Genomic DNA, 20,869 nt, shown 5'->3' on the forward strand with positions numbered 1-20,869 from the left:
TCATATCTTAGAAAATGAGATGTGCAAAGTAGATTTGAATTTAGTGGCTATGTCATTAATCTTTTTAAAATAGCATAACTTGATAATTGTTACTAACTCTCAATTATTAATTTTTCTTTCTTCTAGGGGCCATGTAATCTTAGTTCCAGAACTAAGTCTTCCTTTGGAGTACTATCTGATTCCTTTCCTCATCATAGTGGGCATCTGCCTCATCCTGATAGTCATTTTTATGGTAGGTCAGTTAACTCCTAATAATTATGAAAAATACTATGGGTAGATCAAAAAACTATTGACAAATTAAGAAAGAGAAATTTTATAAGTACATATGGAATATGTCTATTTATGTAAAGTTCTAGAGAAGGCAAATATAATGTGAATGAATGGGAGAAAGAACGAACAAACAGTAATTGTGTATGAGGCCCTGGGGATGGGTAAAGGATTACTGGAACGGTAGGAGGGACTCTCCCGGGTGAGAACCATGTTCTGTATCTAGATAAAAATTTGCGGTACACAAATGCATAGCATTTCTTTGAGTCTATTAAATTGTATATGCGTGCATATTATATATGTATACACACAGTACTTGGGGGCATATACTGATATCTGTAGCTTAGCTTGAAATGGATTATAAAAACTAAGGAGGACTGGAGAGATGCTCAGTGAGAAAGAGCACTTGTTCTTTACAGAAGACTGTGTTCAGTTCCCATCACCTACGTGGTTCACAACCATCTGTAACTCCAGTTCCAGGGGACCTGATACCCTCTTCCGACTTCCTTGGGCACCAGGCATGCATGTAGGGCACACATACATACAGACAAAACACTCATATACTTAAAAAATGAAATAATAAAAAAAAAACCATGGAGAAAAAAAGTAAGACGTATGAATTCGTATACAGAAATGAAGTATCATTTGTAGAGTCTAGATAGTGGTATATTGATATCAGCAAATTCTCCAAGTTCATCTAGAAGTGAATTTGAGAAAATTCATATTAAAATGTAAAGAAAAGACATTAGGAGGGCTTAAACTAAAGGGATGATGCATGGTTTCTCTAAGACCATCATAAAGAGTATGGTTGCAGAACTCTAGAGGTCCAAGTTATTTTCAAAATGATACTAAAATAATATTGGCCCATGTCATGCTTAATTCTTCTTTTTTTTTATTTTTTTTAAAGAAAAGATAGTGTTTCACTGTGTATCCCTGGCTGACCTGGAATTCACTATGTAGACTCAGAGATCTGTGCACCTTTGCCTCCCTGGTGCTGGGATTACAGGTGTGCAACACCACACCTGGCTAAGTCCTAATTCTTTTTGGGATTATGTTGAAGACATTTCTAGAGGCTCTATGATATGTGATATAAAAGTATTTGAAGAGAAAATAGATATACAATTATTCTATATTCCTTATTCAAATATTAAGAGAAAAATTCAAACAATATAAAAGCCCTTCTTGTTCTTTTAGTCTGTTAGCAGCAGTGGTTACCTGTACAAGACTAGGTCTGTCAGCATTCCATCATGGAGTGTGGTGGTCTCGTCTTGTTGAGGGTTGTAGGCAGTTAGCAGGTAGGGAGATGTCTCATTAGGTGTCACCCTCCCTGAGGTTTGCATGCAGTTAAAAGAGGAAGAAATGTTTCTTCTCAGTGCTATAGCCACTGGTAAGTTGCCCATGCTGCTAGAAATAACCTGTACCCACAGCATGAGGAGCTGTGTTAAAGAGTTAAAGGGTCGCAACATTAGGAAGGTTGGGAACAACTGGTATTAAAGGGTCAGAGTGTTAGGAAGGTGGAGAACCACTGGGCTAAACTATCTCCCTAGCTGTTTTCCTTGTAAGAGTTTCAGAATTTCAAGTTTTACCTTAAAGTCTTTGATTAAATTAGAGTTGATTTTTGTGCAGAATGAAATCAGAGATGCGGTTTCGTTCTTCTACATGTGGATGGCCTGGATTCCTTGCACTGTTTGTCTAAAAGGCATCTTTTATTCCAGTATTGTTTTTAAAACATATGTCAAAAATCATGCAGTTGGTGTTGTGTGGGTTTGTATTTGGTCCTCTGTTCCATTGGTGTGTTCGTCTGTACCAGTACCATGCTGTCTTTGCTGCTATAGTGTTGTAGTATAACTTAAAATCAGGGATGGCGATGCCTCCAGCATTATTTATTTTGCTCAGGATTTCTTTGGATTTTTATTTTATGTTTTCATATGAATTTTAAGTCTATTTTTTCTCTTTCCGTGAACTCTGAGAATGGCATTAGAATGTTGGTAGGCTCACATTGAGTCTGTAGCTTGCTTTTGGTGGAGTGACCATTTTTCACAATATTGTTTCTCAGTTTAAGTTCTTTATCTTCACTTTCTTGTGGTGTGCACACACCACATTCCCGGTGCCTTAGTTCTTATCTCAGCCCCTTCCATCCTGTGGACTTTAGGCTGACCTCTTGAACACTGTCATGCTAATTTGTTTTTTCTTGTAATGTTTGAATGTCCTGATTGCTCAACTGCATCCTCATCCTTTACATTCTTTCTTCTGGTTGCTCAAGTATCTTATTGGTGCTTTCCACTGTGTTTTCTTTCTTTCTTAAAAATTTCAACTGTTTCTATTTAGTTTCTGAAATCTAGATTTTTTTCTGATCTTGTTTATATTAAGACTTTTCATTCATATTGTTAACTTTCTGATCTTTCCTCTCTTGCTGATTTTCCTCCCCAGATTCTGGATTGAGTTAATCTGCACGCTTGTGTGGTATTCCAGGTCACTGATCATCTTCACTACTGAACTTCTGACATTTTCAGTCAGCAGTTTAATTAATCTTTCAATTCAGTGGCTGATGATATAGGATATTTTAATGGAGTCATGCTGCCTTAATATTCCTTGTATGTATGTTATACATTTGTTTGTGTAGATTTCTAGTTTTATTTGGGGATTTTTTTTTTTCTTGAAGGCTCAAACCTCAGTACCACTCAGAGGAGAAAACAAACAGCATCAAACCATGTAAGATGTAGACATACACTAAAATAGGTTAAACCCTGCCCACTTGATCACCAGTGATCGTGAAACAGTGAATGGGAAAACTAGTTCTGAATGTACCATGAGAAATTGTTTTAGGTAATCATAAAAAATTATAGGTGAATGAAATGAAGAAGACAGGAAAAGGGGGGAAATGGATGAGAAGCAAGATTAATTAAAAGGGAAAAAAGACAGAAAATAATGGTTCTAGAAGGGAAGAGGAAAGAACATGAGATTACAAACAACTGAAGCGCATCAAGATTTTACAATAATGGCAAAATTAGATAAAAGAAATAAAATGTAAAAGCTTGGGTGGGCAAGATGACTTACAGAGTAAGGGTGCATGTTGTAATACCTGACAATCTGAGTTTGATCCCTGCCACCCATATGCTGGAAGGAGAGAACCAATGTTGTGTGTATACACACACACCACTTAAATGACAGATACATGTGAGTTTTTACAGCAAGATAAAATGGTATTAAAAGTATGGTAGAGAGGGGGAAAGGTGGGAACATGGTAGGAGGGGACAAGATAGGGAAAGGAAAAGATTGTTCAACAATGGAAAGCACAAACAAAACTTAGAAGAATGTACAATGGGGAATTTAAAAAAAAACCAACTTTCACTGCTAAAACTGATGTGAAAAGGAAGGAACTAAAAATAAAAACAGGGGCTAGGGAGATGACTTGGTCAGCAGAGTGCCCAAGGTCCAAGCATAAGGACCAGTGTCATCTCCAGCATCCAGAAGCTCTTGCCCTTAGTCCTGGTGCTGGGGGTGAAGATGAGACAATCCCTGAGGTCCATCCATCTTCACCTCATGTGTGAGCTCCAGTTTTAGTGTAAGACCCTGACTTAGAAAAGTAAGGTAGATATTGAGGGAGACACCTTTCTACCTCTGACCTACACACATTCATACATGTGCACCAGGACACACATATGCATGCATATGAACATGTACATACAGACAAAAAGCAAAGAAAACTCAGAAGCATGGTGGGGGAGGGATGAAGTGCTGGAGTTGTAAAACTTGCAGACTACCAGTTAAGTGCATGAGATGTGCGGGTGGGTGTGGAGGCATGCGCAGAGGGCCAGGTGAACTTGCCTCTTGTCAGTCATGTGATTTCTGCTGGTGTTAGTCTGTTGTTCAAGTGTCCGGTATCCACCAAAAGTGTCTCCACTAATAGAGCTTTCTTTATGTACCAGGGGCCTCTGCCGGTCACAGTTAGCTTAGCAGTCTGTGGGCTAGCCAAGTCTTCTCACTCTCTTGAGTTTCCCTAGATTATATCCAAGGGAGTAGCTAATGTTCTAGCAGGGGCCATCTCTCAAATATGTTAAATGCATAAGAATCAGCCGCAGCTTTGAGATGTGTACAGAGGAAGGACCTGTGTTCTTGTGTTCATGATCTAAGTCTTAGTCCCCATGCTGGTGGACTTCAGAGTCCTTGGGTTCTGCAGTTATGGATGGCAGATAGGCAACTAAAGAGTCAGATCCCATGCCCAGAGCTATCAGACGGTATGGTTATTTCCATCAGTGCGCCTATTCATTCAGTGCTCTGAGGCAACCCTCCTGTAGGTTACAATTTCAGCTCATCAGCATCTGGCCCTCCTGCTTTTTATAAGTGTCTTCCTGCTTTTTATAAGTCTCTTGCCCAAGGGCTGTGCCATGTTAAATTATAACTCCCTGGCTTGTGGTTGCTCTCCATTCCCAGGCCCCTAATCTTGCTCAGTTTTAAACAGATTCCCTGTCAAAAGCTCACCCTCTAGTCGTAGTGATAAAATGGGGTTCCTCTCTACTACACTGGCTGCCAGAGGGATCATTCTTACCTAAACCAGAAATTGCACTGCAGGCTGGTGAGGGCTATAAGTTTTTCCCATAGGACAAGTCTCTTTTCACCATGGTCACCCAGCTTATTTTAAAGAGATGAGGTGGTTGTGTTTTCTCTCCTCACCAGTAAGCCATGATTGGGATTGTAGTTGGCGGAACTGTGTATCCGTGTGTCCCCATCTGCTTCTCTACGTTGTCCCGGGTTCTGTTGCTGCCATTCTGGGTTTCTGAAGCTGACTTCCACTTTCTTCCTCTCTACCTGCTTTCTTGGAAGCAGCTCCACTCTTTTTCATCCCGATGACTCTCCTTAACAGTCACAGGGAGGCAGCATGAAGGCCTCCATTTCTCCTGGAAGACCTCGGCTTCTTGCTACATTATATTTTTAGGAAGCTATTTAGTGTAGTGAGACAAAGTGATTTCAGTTCGTCATATACTTCACTAACAGCTTTAAGACAATTTCGGTCACATGTGGAATGAGTTTTGTGTATTCTTAACCATCTGTTGTTGTTAGATGTTTATGTGATTTAATTGTCTTTCAAAGAAGTAGAGTTTCATTCCACATTTATGATAAACCAGGTCCACACTGCTTTGGGATTTATGTATTTATCAGTGAACAAAATACATAAAAATATTTTTTCTTATTTTTTCATTCACTCATTTTTTTGAGATAGGGTTTCTCTGTGTAGTCCTAACTGTTCTGGAACTCTCTATATAGACCATACTAGTCTTGAACTTACAGAGATTTACCTGCTTCTGCCTCCCCAAGTACTGGGATTAAAGGTGTGTGTACTACCATACCTGGCTAAAATTTCTTTCCTTCCTTCCTTCCTTCCTTCCTTCCTTCCTTCCTTCCTTCCTCCCTCCCTCCCTCCCTCCCTCCCTCCCTCCCTCCCTCTTTCCCTCTCTCTCATTTTTTTCTTTTGTTCTTAAAGTCTTTTTTTTTCACTGCCCTTATTTACACTGTTGTCCCTTAGGGGATTTAGATGAAATAGTCTTTTTTTTTTTTTAAAAAAAAGATTTGTATTTTATTTTTGAAATTATAATTCGGTTACATTTCGCCCTTTCCTTCCCCCCTCAAACCCTCCCATATACTCCTCCCTGCTTTCCTTCAAATTCATGACCTATTTTCTTAAAGCTAATTGTTATTCCATGCATATAAGTATGGATAGAAGTAAGATATATATACTCCTAAATATAACCTGTTAAGTTCATATAATGCTACCTAATACGATGTTTTGGGGGCTGTCTGTTTGGTATTGGACAACCAATCAGTGTGCTCTTCCTTAGGGAGGACCACTTCTCCTATTCCCAGCTTTCCTCAGTTGCCTGTAGTTCTCTGTTAGCCTCATGGGCTTTTCTCCATCCAGTTTGGTATGTTCATTGTTGTCATCTTTGTTCAGCTCACGTTTGGGCAGTTGTCTTGGTGAGACTTCATGGGTGTATCTTCTGCTGTTACTAGGGAGCAAACTCCCTAATCCTTGGGCTCTTAAAATCTTTCTGCTTCCTTTTCTGCAATGTTCTCTGAGACTTAAGGGAGGGAGTGTTTGTAGATCCCCTGGGACTGGGCTGCACAACTTATTTAAGGCTTCATCCCTGTGTAAGACATGTCTGATTGTTTTAGTTTTTCTTTCTATGTGAAGGGAACTCAATTCCAGCCTTTTCTCTGTTCTTTTGCCCCTTCTGTCTCAGGAGAGAAGAAAATTATCCCTGTGGTTCATTTGGAGGATTAAGTAGGCGTACTTGGCTGTACTCCAACCTACTCTCACCTGTGGCTGTTGTTCAGCTCCTCAGGGTTGGCTCCACAGTAGCCCACACCATCTCAAAGCTACCGTCAGATACTTGAGTGGTTAAGGCTGTCTAATTGTATGGCTCAGTGAACAGCTCTCTTCCTCCAGTGAGTTAGTGTTTCACCTTCCTCCATAATTCATGGTCTTTTCTGGGCTGCTGAGATTCTAGGAGGTAAAGAGGCTTCACCAGAAACCTGTTACCCACTGTGAGTTGCTTTGTGATTCACGGATTACCTTACTTAAGTTTTAAGCTTCAGACGTGTTTTTCCCCCCAGTGTCTTTTCCTGTACATTTCTAATTTAGTTGTATTAAGGTCAGAAAACATGTTATGAGCTCTTATGTAATTTTCAAACACCCGCCCTGTGCATCCTTTTGTAGTCAAATTTTATAAATGTTATTCACAGATGTGGAGAATGCCAGGTTACATGTCCTTTCATTTAAGTCTGTGGGTTTGTCTAACTTAAAAACAAATCTCTGTAATATAAAATTGACATATTTAAAATGCACAATTTAATGATTTCAGTATATTCACAAATTGTGCAACTTTGACTAGTTGTCTGCAGTTTTACATTAGGTTTTCTAACGCAATGCTAAGCAATAGAACACTATTATTTTTAATCTTCTGGTAGCCAAATTCAACAAAGTAAGAAGAAACAGGTGAAATTAATTTGAATACTTTAAGCTTAAAATGTTTTGAGCCCTCAGTCTACATACACAAATGTGGTTTTCATCTCAGTGCTGCATCTTGTGGGCTGCTGTGTGTCTGTTCTCAGAGCACACCCTCGCTTGGAAGGGTGGCACATTACGGGCTTTTTGTGACATGCAGTGACAAGTGCAGCCCTACTATTGGGATGTGACATGCAGTGAGAGCTAGTGCAGCTCTGCTATTTAAATGTGTTTGATTTAGATACAGATCCCTGAGGTTTTGAATTTTCATATTGCTCCCACAGTTTTCAGCATATTCTTGATGAAATATTCTTTTTACTATTCAGCTTTTTTAATCTAATGTGCTTACTGCATAGGTGTATTCATCCACCCCTTTAAATGTTAAGGCATCATTCAGTTTTAATAGTATCTTGTAAATAGTATAAAATTGGATTTTTTTCTTATTATATACTCTCTTAAGATTGATGAACTTTTTTGTTTACATCTATTGTATTTATACATAGTTGGATCAATGTCTGCATATTATTCAGCTTTTTAATGTAAATTTGGATTATATAATGTTTTCTTTATCTTTTTACTATTTGTTTAAGGCTTATACCATATTGTTGGAGTTTTCTTCTTAGAAAAAGAGCCTTGTATAAACTAGTCAACCATTCTACTACTGAGTTATATTCCTAGCCTCATACTGTTATTTTTAATATTTTAAAACATTTATTATTTAAAACATTTAAAATATTTATTAAGGTATGGTTTACATAAAATAAGCCACACATATTTAAGTTGTACGTAGTAGTAAATTTTAGCACTTATATATATATATTTATGTGTGTGTGTGTGTTTGTATTCAAACACACAGGCATAAAAATACCACCATTATAGTCAAGATAATGAGATGTCTATCACCTTAAAAAATGTCCCTATGTTCCTTGGTAATCTTGATGTCTCTTGACTCTGAGGCCTAGATATCTACAAGCCTGATTTTAGTCACTGCAGTTTGTTTTCAGTAGCTTTAAATGGAATTATGAACTAGGTTGTCTTTTGTGTCATTTTTGGCATCATTTTTGAGATTCATGTAAATTATTGAATATGTTGATTATTCATTCTTTCATTCTGAGTTATATTCCATACCAACTTACTTGGTGCTCATGGAGACCAGAAGAGGGTGTTGATTCCCCTGGAACTGGAGTTACCAGTGGTTGTAAACCATGTGGGTGCTGGGAACTGAAACTGGGCCCTCTGCAAGAGCTGCACGTGTTCTTACCCGCCGACCTATCTCTGTAGACTCAATTTCCCATTGTTTTTGACCAGTTAAAGTATTCATAATCTGTAGCCTACTATTTGTATTTTTGAAACACTAGTTATAGACTATTTATAATATCACTACCAGTAAGTTTGGGATGGCAAAATGGCCCAGAGAGTAAGGCTTGCTGCGGAGCCTAATGACCTGAGTTGGACTCCTGGAACCATGGTAGAAGGAGAGAACCCATTCTTGCAGGGTGTCCTCTGACATCCACATGCTCCTGTGTATGTGACACCATACAGAACAGATACTTAAGTAAATAAATGTAATAATTTTAAGAAGATAAACTTCATTAATAAGAAATTCAAAGAATATTATGTAAGTTAACTAATCACTTTTAACTTAATTTTTAATTAATAATATTGTCATTAGAATTGAATAAATGAATTGTTTTTACAGCAGCTACCCAGAAATGTAAGTTTTTTTTTTTCTCCAAAACTGTCACTTTTGGGCTTTTCTGTTAGGATCTATCTATCTATCTATCTATCTATCTATCTATCTATCTATCTATCTATCCATCCATCCATCCATCCACCTACCTACCTACCTATCTAATCTATCTATTTTTATTCTTTGTGTCTTTCACATCATGCCTCCCAATTTCATCTTCACCCCCAGAAAAATAAACAAAACAAAATAAAATTTAAGAGAAAAGGGGTGGGGGAGAAAGGGAAAACCTCATCATGGAAGCTGCGGTAGAGAGATTGCTTAGAACACTGACAGCTCTTCTGGAGGTCCTGAGTTCAATTCCCAGCAACCCCTTGGTGGCTCACAACTGTCTGTGGTAGAATCTGATGCCCTCTTCTGTCACAAAGGTGTACTCATATAAGTAAAACTTCTTTTTTTTTTTTTATTTCAGTGCCTATTTGTATATGACCTGTCCTTTTTTTCCCTATCTTTAGATCACAAAATTTGTCCAGGACAGACATAGAAACAGAAGAAACAGACTTCGTAAAGATCAACTTAAAAAACTCCCTATACATAAGTTCAAGAAGGGTAAGTGAATATTGTTATTTTCTAAATAATAACATGTAGTATGTGTCAGAATACATGAGGGCCATACTTACACTACATTCTGAGTCTTGGCTATATACCATGCCCAACACTAACATTAATAATGAATGTTTATGAGAGATGTTCTTATCTTCTGGTAGCCTGGTAAAGGCAGGAGCAAGGTATGGAGTTGACAGAAAACGTAAAAGTAATAGTAAAAATGGAAAAAAAATATTGTCACTGCCATGTGCAGTAGTAGACAATGTCAGAGAAAAAGGTAGTCTACCCTCCTACGCTCTCATTTGCTGTGTTATATACTGCGTTTTGCTGGTAAAACCATAGGTAGCTGTTAGGGGTTTGCACTTTGCATGCCACTTAATTGTTATGCTAATATGAAATGGGTGCTATCGTTACCCTTCCATAGTAACAAGGGAACGGGGCCTCACTGAGGCTTGAACTGTATTGGCAGAGCTGGAGAGGAGTCCAGGTTTTGTGTTACAGCAGCGTAGTTTCCTTCTCTGTGTTTAGAGAGCTCCTAATATAGGTGTATATATATAAGTATACGTATATACTTGTTAATCCTTTTGACTAGTACTTCCCAGACTTCATTTTTTATACCAATACAATGTTCTATTTAACGAGGGTAAGGAACATAAGGTGAAAATAGAAAAGGCATCCAAACATAGTTCTAGGGGATGGAGAGATGGCTTATGGATAGAGAGCACTGGCTTCTCTTCCAAAGAACTGGGATTCAATTCCTAGGACCCACATGGTGGCTCAAAACCATCTGTGACTCCAGTCCCAGGGCACTCCAGCACCCTATGTGGCTTTTATGGGCACCAGGCATTAGACATATGCACAGACAAAATTTGCCCATATACATAAAATAAACAATTGAATGATTAATAAATAAAAAGCAAAGTTTCATTTTCCACATAACTAAATGTTTTATTGTCATTTACAATTTTATCTTGCTAAAAATATAACAATAAGAAAGATGTAAGACATTGCATTTCAATTTTAAAAGGGACAGAGAAGCTGTAAACTGCTAGCATATAAGGTGAGTTATCTAAAAGTTCTGTACAGATCAGACCCAGTATGAAAGACTAGCTTTAGGAATCTCCTTTTAAAGCTCCATTTTATATGCTTAGTTTTGTATTTCTTAATCCCTAGTTTAAAGATATTTTTTTTCTTGACTAATGTGAGATAATCCAGGTCTTTCCAGAGCCTCCTCACCTCCCCACTGACCCAGCTCCATGCCCTTTCTTTCTTCAAACAAAACCCAAACCAAAAAAAACCCAAGGAACACACACACTGAAAACCCCCACAAAAACACACATGAAAAAGGAAACCAAAATAAACAAGCAAAAAAACCAATGAGACAAAAAAATATCCAAAGAAAGCAATGTGAGCCAAAAAAGTCTACGAAAATGCCATTGAGTTTGCTTTGTGTTATGAACTACTCCTGGGCATGAGGCCTGCCCTTAAGTATGGTTATATCCATTGAGATTCCATTGGAGAAGACTTTCCCCTTTCAGTGTTCGGACCTACTTTAAATTTTTTTCCCCTAAAACAAAATATTTTTAGAACATGACATTGAGGGCTGGCAAGATAGTTCAGCTGGTAAAGGTACTTGCTGTCAAGTCTACTGACCTGAATTTGATCCCAAGTACCTATGTGGTGGACAGAGAGCGTTAACTAAAAACATACATGTTTTACAAGCATGCAATAACGAAGAAGGAAGAAGAGGGAAATAAAGACAAGGATATTGAGACTACTTTGGGTTAAAATGTTTAGAAGAGATTTGCAAAGTTGGCTTTTCCTCTCAGATGAGTAGCCATGTGGAATTTTAAGCAGAAGTAGCACCTTTTTTCTCTTTTTTCTTTTAGCATTCCTATAATCTTAGCACTTGGGAAGCAGAGAGAGGCAGGTGGATCTAGATGAGTTCAAGGCCAGTCTGGTCTCTACAGTGAGTTCCAGGTCCAGGGTACATAGCAAGACCCTGTCTCAAAAAACACAAAACAAAAAAGTTCTCTCCCTGCCCCCAGCTGTGTTAAGAATAAAGCGGTACAGGGTCAAGGATATAAACAACTAGCAGATAGTAAGTTACTGCATTAATTATAAATGTGCTTGGGTCACCATTAGGGAGGTAAAGTCTTCTAATTTTGGATACATCTGGAAGATGGGATGCAGTCGGTTTATTGATGGACTAGAAGTAGGGAAAGGACGGAGGCTGCTTTTTTGTTGTTGATTCAGAAAAAGGACAAACAGACCTTTATTTGAGAAAGATCCTTACTGGACATAGGCTTGCTAATCTGTGGCAGGTTGGGTGTGGAATATCCCACCGCTTCGAGGGTAGCAAGAGCTTTTATATATTCTCTAATCTCCAGTTTGTTGTTGTTGTTTGTTTGCTTTAGTACATAATGAGAAATAAAATTTAGTTTGCAAATGAGAGGGAAAAAATAGAATTTTTATATACTCTCAAGAGCCCCTTCTGGATTTGTTTGACAGTTCAGCTCTACACTGGTTTTACATGCTTTATCTGTCATTTGTGAGCTGGTAACTTCTATTTTCATAAGACTGTATTCTTGATTTCATTGTATAATCCTGAATTTCTTGTTTAAAAACCAAAGCCAATTTAAAACTCCCCCCATCTTGATATTTCATATAAATTCATTTACTTTTTGTATTTGGTCTGAAGTGGGCTCTAATTTCATTTTTGGAATATGGAAATCCAGTTGTTCAGTGTCATTTATTGAAAAGAATAGTCTTACTGAATGAATAGTCTTTTAAAGAGAGGAATATTTTGTTTCTTTGAGAATTTTATATAGATAAACAATTATCTTGACTGTATGCACCCCATTACTCCCTCTCACATCTCCTGGGCACCCCAACATTGCATCTGTCCATCATGCTCCCCTCTCCCCTTTTAAAGCCCATGCTGTTTAGGGGCCTCTGGGCCTCCCTGGCCAGTAGCTCAGAGAAAGGTATCCCACTTCTGGTAAGGAATTTTCATTTAACAATTGATGTCTTCTCAGGGAAGCATTGTCCACCCATGCAGGGTATCTGTATTTTAACTCTTCCTCTTCTTCCCTCCCTTCCTTCCTTTTGTTATTTTCTAAATTTAGTTTAAAAGCACTAGGCTGCTATAAGAGTTTCTCATCTTAGCCTGATTGGCTCACCCCGCTCTCCCTTTTCCCCATCAGTGATTATTTCTTCATTTCCTCAGCCATGTTTTGTTGTTTTTGTTTGTTTATAAAACCAATCATGGATTCTGAACTGTGGAGTAGTTTTTAAATCTAATTTTAAAAAGCGGTCGGTTGTACCCATAACAGTCACACCGCTGTTGCACCTGTATGCTCCGCGTGCCTGCTGTGCTGTTAGTGCAGTGCACAGCATCCATATCTGAGCAGAACTATCAGCAACAATTCTTCCCTAGGAATGTGCATAGTCTGCTACTGTAGCGAAAACGCAGGGGACTTTCAGCTTCATCTCTGCCTCATTTCTCTATGTCCTACAGACATAGTGTGTGCCACCTTTAGAAATAGGGTCTTACCATCCAGTGCTGGTGTGCAGCCAATGGCAGTGAGAATAACTTTATGGTTTGTGGAGTATCAGGGGATTCCTCTGCCAGTAAGCCATAGGAAGACAACCTACTCCTGGGACTTAAGGTTTTTACCTAGCAACCTTATGGCTCCTGGGAATATTTCTTCCTACCTATGCACTTCATTCAAACACTTGAATAGGGACAGTTTTACCATCCTTCCAGGTACCTTTCCAAATCTGTAAGACACACAAGGGTTAGCATTTACAGAAGGTAGGCAGTCTTTGAAGGCCTGCTGCTGTCCTGGGCTGCTATTAAAAAAGTGTTCACAAGATCCAGTACTGCATGGAAAGACCCTATCACTTGTATCAACGGTGTTCTGTGCAGCAGCATGGGTGAGGACACTAATCCATCCAACTCTCGATAACTCAGTCATTTTTCCATGAGTCATCTGATCTCATCTTAATGTGCTGCTGCATCTGCCATGGAGTCTGTGCATCCTTCTAAATACCCAGCAGTCTCAGGAGGCCGGTTTGTGCTGCCTAGTCTGGATCAGGTCCGAGGGAAGCGAGAACAAGTCTCCTGTGCCTGCCACAGGAGTCGGCTCCCCAGGGCTGATAAGCTCAGGCTGGCACTGTGTCCCTCTCATTTTCATTGGCACAGCTGGCTGCCGAAAGCCCCAGGCTGGGCGATAAATCTCCAACTCCAGTGTACTTTTTTTTTTTTAAATAGGGGAAGAAATGTATACAGAGCACTATGGTGTGTATGTGTGTGTGTGTGCTCTCACGTGCACACACACGTTTATGGGTAAATACTGTACACCCCCCAGGGAAATCCTTTTCATTTGCACTATTTTTATCATTTATATTTTTTCTGAACCATTGCTCAGGCAACAGTTTCCTGCCTTCCAGAAACTAACACGGTTGTCTTTCTGTTAATGTTTTGTTCAGGAATTCCAGGACAGGTCTGCCCACGCTGATCTTCTGAATGGCCCCGATAGACCCTTCTGATTGTTTTGCCCTTCTCAGCTCCTCTGGATTGCTTCAGGAATTTAAATTTAATTTACATGCTAGACTGCAATTAAGATCTACCAGAGCTCCTTCTACCTTACAAAGATTACATCTGCCATGGAGCTTGGCAAGTCCACTAAAGCCCTATCTACTCCCAAGGTCTTTACTGAAAAGAGGAAAAACTTATTTTTGTCTTTTTACATTTATTTGTATTTATTTGTAGGGGGAGTCTAAGTTGATTCTCTCCTTCCACCATGTGAGCTTGAGTACCAAACTCAGGTCAAGTCTTTGGTGGCAAATGCCTTTAGCTGCCTTTATGTCAAACTTGACTGGTATCTTCCATCACTTTTACTATACTCTATTCAGTTTTTGGACACCCAACAATAGCTCTTCAGTAGAGAACTAATTTTTACTCTTTTCCTTGTATCCTGCCAACTCTAGGAGATAAAAGGCCAACACCTCCATCTTGTTCTCTCCTTTTTCTATCTTTCCTGCCAAAGCAGCGGTTAATACAAGGATAATACATGACTTTCCCCCACTGTAATTCCACTTGTAATCTCACAATGTCCTTCTGGAAGATAGCTGAGCCTTAGTTGCATGTCTTATTGCCCACGGAAAAACCATGCAGCTTCTGTCACAAACTGCTTTTGAGTTCATCTCACCTGTGCTTTTGGGGATTGCAACACATTCTTTAGTCTGCCAGCTCTTTGGGGAGAGAGGTGAGCCCATATTCATCAAGGAGGCATGACACTTCATTCCACACAGAAGATCGTCAGTCTAAGTGGCCCACTTTCAGGTGGCTTGGAGTTGGTTTTATATCTTGTCTCTCATTGTTTAGAATTGCCAGTTCAGCACAGCAAGGATACTCTCCATCCATATCACACAAGGAAAATGACTCTATCAGGATTACCCCCACATATGCTACACCCTCAGACAGATCTACCTCAGTTAGATTTTATCGTCATACCATGGGCCTCACAACTTCTCCCCAAGTCATCTTTGGTCATATCAGTCCCTATTCAGGTGCCAATTGTGTTGTGCTTTTCTTGGGAGGTCATGAATAAATGTTTATTTACCCTAGATAGGGCACTGATGACAGACCCAACAAATAACTCCACCTTAGTCTAGCTTAGTGAACGAATGGAGTTATTGAGGTTACCTAAAGGAGTACGGGCAACTCTAGGGAGTCACGTCCCCGAGTGCACCCCAGCATGGGTGATGACTCAGAGGAGCTGCATCCCTGACGTGTCACACACAACCAGCAGAGCTCCACTAAGCTCTCATCTCTCCCACAGTAGTCTGCGGAGTATATAGAATCTTTGAGAAGGGTCATATGAGTCTTTGAAGCCTTAAGAGCTTCTGGAATAGCATGAGTCTCAGTCTCCATGTAGGGATGTTCCAGTTCAGAGGAAATAGCTACAGAGCACCATGTTTTCAAAACCCCACACAAATAAAGAAATAAACTGACATGGATCTATAAGTATCTTAGTTATTTGCTGTTTCTTTGATAGAATACCATGACCAAAGCAGCTCAAAGAAGAGTCTATTGTGGCTTGTGGTTCTAGAGGGAGGAGTCTGTGATGGCAGGGAACATGGCAGCAGGCAGCTGGCCTAGTGGCAGCAACAGGACAATGCAGGACAAAGCCCTGCTTTGGACAAACCATCTATGAAAAATTATTTTCAGGACAGTTGATGAAATTTGAATTTACTTTGAATGATATTAAGAAACTGTCATTCATTCTTATTAGGCATGATAATAGTGTGATTATGCTTTTAAAACTCTTGATATATAATAATATTTAATAAAATGATATGACTGTATTGTCTTATTTTTTTCAAGACGAGGCCAGTATCACTCGGTCAGGCCCCATCCACCTCTTACAGTGTCTACCACCTCCCGACAGTGCCATGTTGGGGAACAAATCTTTAAAACATAGGCCTTTAGGGGGCACTCACTATTCAGATGATAGCATGCCCTTTGCTAGGATGTTTCTACTCGGGTGTTAGTGTTCTCTTCTTAATTTCTACCAGTGCACTTTCTAGAAGGAAATTTAAGTTTGAATTTTTTATAGTTACTTTACCTGAGATTAAAAATCTATACAATAAGTACAACTCATTTAGAAGCACTATTGCTTTATCCAAGAGTAATATAGGCCTAGTTCCTCATATGTACTGAAGTGGAGCAGGCTTTTAACTTTATATTCTTATGAGCCACCAAGTGGTGCTGGGATTTGAACCCTGGTCACCTATCTAGCCCAGGATTTGTATAAATTTAGGTGTCATGAAGTCAGCTCTGGAAGGGATTTTAACCCTAATTTCCTAGATGACTGCTTACGAATACTTCAGAGCTAGGGAGGTGACTTGATGGGTAAAGCACCTGCGGAGCAAGTGTGAGAGCTGTGTTTGGAACCCATAGCCCCTCTCCACCCCCAAGCCAGCACTGAGTCTTGTAATCCTGGAACTTCTCTGGCAAGATAGGATGTGGAGAGTGAAGAATCCTCAGAAGCTCTTAGGTCAGCAAGAGACCCTGTCTCTGATAAGGTGAATAGCAAATACCCACACTCAAGGTTGTTCTCTGACCTCCATGCACATGTTCAAACAAAAATATACTACAAAAAAAAAAATCCAGGTACTACGAGTCTAAGTGGACTATTTAAATGTGACTAGAAATCTAGGCACATATGCTAGGAGGCAATAAAACATAATGGCTGAGACAATGCAAAGACTTTGAAGTGTACAGCATTCTGGAATTCTGGATTTCTCCATATATTATGTGTGTGATCTTGTACAGTTCTTTAACCTCACCATACGTTTAATGTGTAAATGTGACCAAGAGTACCTACTTTGGGGGGGACTTCTTCTTATTTTAAGTTACCAGGCACCTAACTACTGTAGCTTTAAAATTTTATTTTCCAAGGTAACACAAAAATAAATAAACTTAGAAGATGGGATGAGGCAGTGGTTTTGTCACTTCATAACTAGTCCAGGACTACAAGGGCTTTCTACAAAGCGTATGGAACACTGGCTCAGGCCGGGCAGTGGTGGCGCACGCCTTTAATCCCAGCACTCGGGAGGCAGAGGCAGGCGGATCTCTGTGAGTTCGAGACCAGCCTGGTCTACAGAGCTAGTTCCAGGACAGGCTCCAAAGCCACAGAGAAACCCTGTCTCGAAAAAACAAACAAAAACAAAAAACAAAAAAAAAAAACCACTCGGCTCTATTCTGGTCCATGCCACAAACTACATCCTTGAATCTTATGTGCAAAGTAAGTATTGTAGCAAGAAGTATAGGTCACTATGAAGTCATCACTTAGAACTGTTCACAGGACATGAAAACTTAATGACTCTAAAATACCAACTATATACATTTACTGATAACCCAGAAAACAACTACATTTAGTTTCTTGGGTTACAAATGAAATCTTAGAGCACTACAAATATATTACCTGTAGTTCTGTATAAGCACTCTTGTGACCATACTGAATTCCTGTGAAAATGCCAAGCTATTCTTCCTACCTAGCTTGACCCCTGCTAACTACAGCTGTTTCTAAGAGACCTATTACAGAGTGATGAGACTGTTTGACATGTATGATAACATCAGTCATGATTTAATTGCTTAATGTGTTCAAACTCTACCTTCAAAATCCATGTCAGTGATTCATCTGTATAATTATGTTATCATAAATATGTTGGAGCTCTTTAATATTTCTAGTTAAGACCCATCTAATCCATCTGACTAAACTCCACAGGAGAGTCTAACATGTATACACATGAATTTGTTAGAGTATATTTGGTAACAATAAAACCAAGGTACTAGCAAAACAAAAATACTAATTTTTCTTAAAGCTTTCTATTTCGGATTCTTCGTCCTGTGTTTAAATGACCAGAGGACATTGAATGACTAGCCTGAAGAGTCATTTTCCCTTTGATGTCTGGTGCTCACCTAGACTGTCTTCCCAGGTAGCAGTTTATTTCTGTTACCTTCCAAAGTCATTATACCCGTGTAGCTCAGGCAGTGAAACCCTCTTTGTTTCCTAAAGTTATTTTTTAAAGTAATTGGAAAATACTGAACTAAAGTAGTCAGTGGTAACAAAGTATTTTTAAATAGACCCTCAAAAGCATCAGTATTTAAGAGTACTCTTTTGCTTCCTTTCAAAATGTAGCCTTTGAATCCCAGAAGAGCTAGGAATTAAGGAAACTAGATATTATAAGGCCATAAACAAGAGTAAGACAAACTAGCATTACAGTCAAGTAGCCATTTGGTGAATGCCCATTTACCTGGCTGCTAGCCTTAACACCACCGAACTGGTACATATGGGTTATCTGAAACTAAAAGTATCTTCCCTTCCAATCTGTTTTTAATGAACATATTGAAAGTATTTGAATGTTTTGATGTGGTTTTGTGAGGGGGGGTAGGATGGGGTAGGGATGTAGGTCAGTGGTAAAGTTCTTGTTGCGTGCCTGAATTTAATCCTACCATCAGCCACAAAAATGGCTCAGAATTTGACAAGTTTGAAATTTCATTTTTTTTTGTATAGAATATTCAGAACATGCTAATGTTTAAGTAATGCTCAAGTCTACATTTTCTGTTCAGGAGATGAATACGATGTATGTGCCATTTGTCTGGAAGAATATGAAGATGGAGATAAGCTAAGAGTCCTTCCCTGTTCCCATGGTATGAGTAAACCACACGCTGCCTTGAGTTTATAGAATTTGGTCTTGAGTTCTGTCTGTATCAAGGGAGAAGACACAGAAATACAAAACTAATGGATAGATGTGATCTATAAAAATGTACTAACTTTTTATGTGTGTATACAATTTGTACAAATCATTACACTAAATGAACACAGCAAGAAATTAAATATAACAGTCTCTGAATACTACAGTGCTAGGCATAATCGGCTCAAAAGCAGTGTCTATGGACCTTAATTTCTATATTTCGGTATCATCCTTTTGTGTTGTGATAAAAAGAAAATATTGCATAAAATACCAGATTTCAGCAACTTTTAACTGTGATCATCTTTATAAAGAATATCTTAGGCTCTGTGGAACTAAATCAGGTATTGAATTTGAAAATGAGTGCTTTTGTTTAACGGAACTGTTGTACTGAAGATGTATATTTTGCTTCAACAGCTTATCACTGCAAGTGTGTAGATCCCTGGCTAACTAAAACCAAAAAAACCTGTCCAGTCTGCAAACAAAAAGTTGTTCCTTCCCAAGGTGATTCGGACTCTGACACCGACAGCAGTCAGGAGGAAAATGAAGTGTCAGAGCACACCCCTTTACTTTCGCCTTCAGCTACGGTCAGGGCGCCGTCATTTGGATCTTTGTCAGCATCCCACTCACATCAGAACATGACCGAGTCTTCCGACTACGAGGAGGACGACAACGAGACCGACAGCAGCGATGCCGACAACGAGGTCACTGAGCACAGTGTTGTGGTCCAGCTGCAGCCTGATGGGGAACCGGACTACAACATAGCAAACACTGTGTGACGTTCAGGTGGCTGGTTCATTTCCCTTTCAAATGTTTATTTAGACATATGAGTTGATTCTTCTGCTCCCTTTAGAGGTTTCTGTAGGAATAACTTATTTTTTAGTTTTCTAGTGTAATCACGTTCCTGAAATAGACTGTTTGATCTATGATACTTATTTCCAGTAGTATACATCCATCTCACCAACAAGTAACAGACTGGTGCTGTAACTCAGGCAGCAAACCAGCTCTCTGGGGATGATGAAATGTAGCCAGGACACTTTTAAAATCCTCAGTACAGCTTGAAGTGAAGACCTAGATCACAGTATGCAAATGTCTTACACATGAAGTCGGCTATGGTCATCTAGCATGAGCTAAAAACACTCTCACTTCCATAAAGTTGCCTACAATTGTTGGGTTGGCACATGTCTGTTCTGATATTTCCCGTCATGATTAGTGAGTGGCAATGGGCAATTTAGGATATTTCTTCTTAGAACCACGGAGAAACTAAAAGATGTCATTTTCCTCCCTATTCCCAAGTAGTTTTCCCTCATAGGAATAGTCTAGTATAAACTTCAAATATTTTATGTTAAGGTTTTTAAAAACACTATAGTGTTATGAGTTTGATTCCACAGGAACGTCTCTGGATCTTACTTTCCATACTTCAGTATCCTTTTGTGTTGCAATAAAAAATGCTGCATAAAAATAACCAAATTTCAGCAACTGTAATATTGAGATTGTATACCTCTTCATAAAGAACATCTTATGCTAGTTAGCCCTGCTGAACCATGTGCAGAGGAAATTGTTCAAGTATTGGGTTTGAAAATAAGTGCTTTGCTTAACAGAACTAATGTATTGAGGCAATGTATTATTAAAAGCTAAATTATATAACTGTAACTATGTAGAAAATATACTTAAGTATAATCAGAATGCTAAGAATTTTTATATGGCCTTGTATGATGGGAGCTTCAATGTTAATAAATGTTTTCCACTTGAAAAGCCACAAGTATTTGTTCTGATGAACTCTTACCACATTAGCCTTATATGCAGGGTGCTATAAAGGAAAATGATGGCGATCATACATCACCTTAGGATTTTATACAAGGTTACTTACTAGCTACTCACAGGCTTTTAGGCATATCCACCAAAGTTAACACTGTAGCCAAAATTATCCCCTAAATAGTATAAATTAGGGAACTCTGTTGTAAATTGTGGCACATGCTTTACAGCAGATGTATGTAGTAACATGGGAAATTGAATAAAATTATGTTATAGAATAAGTA

At 38.9% G+C, this 20,869-nt stretch overlaps 1 protein-coding gene across 2 annotated transcripts in view; it reads left to right on the top strand.

The window, feature by feature from the left end:
• Rnf13 (ring finger protein 13) overlaps positions 1 to 20,869 on the top strand; it is a 76,684-nt gene extending 55,815 nt beyond the window's left edge. For both annotated transcript variants that reach the window (XM_050120222.1, XM_050120223.1), the window contains 4 exons: positions 127 to 232; positions 9,473 to 9,566; positions 18,709 to 18,789; positions 19,248 to 20,869. In XM_050120222.1, the coding sequence (XP_049976179.1) occupies positions 127 to 232; positions 9,473 to 9,566; positions 18,709 to 18,789; positions 19,248 to 19,609 (643 nt within the window). In that variant the 3' untranslated portion in view covers positions 19,610 to 20,869. The remainder of the gene's footprint in view (positions 1 to 126; positions 233 to 9,472; positions 9,567 to 18,708; positions 18,790 to 19,247) is intronic.

This window comes from Alexandromys fortis, unplaced genomic scaffold, assembly GCF_014885135.2.
Source record: "Alexandromys fortis isolate MF-2015 unplaced genomic scaffold, M_Fortis_MF-2015_v1.1 scaffold_172, whole genome shotgun sequence".
Classification (NCBI taxonomy): domain Eukaryota; kingdom Metazoa; phylum Chordata; class Mammalia; order Rodentia; family Cricetidae; genus Alexandromys; species Alexandromys fortis.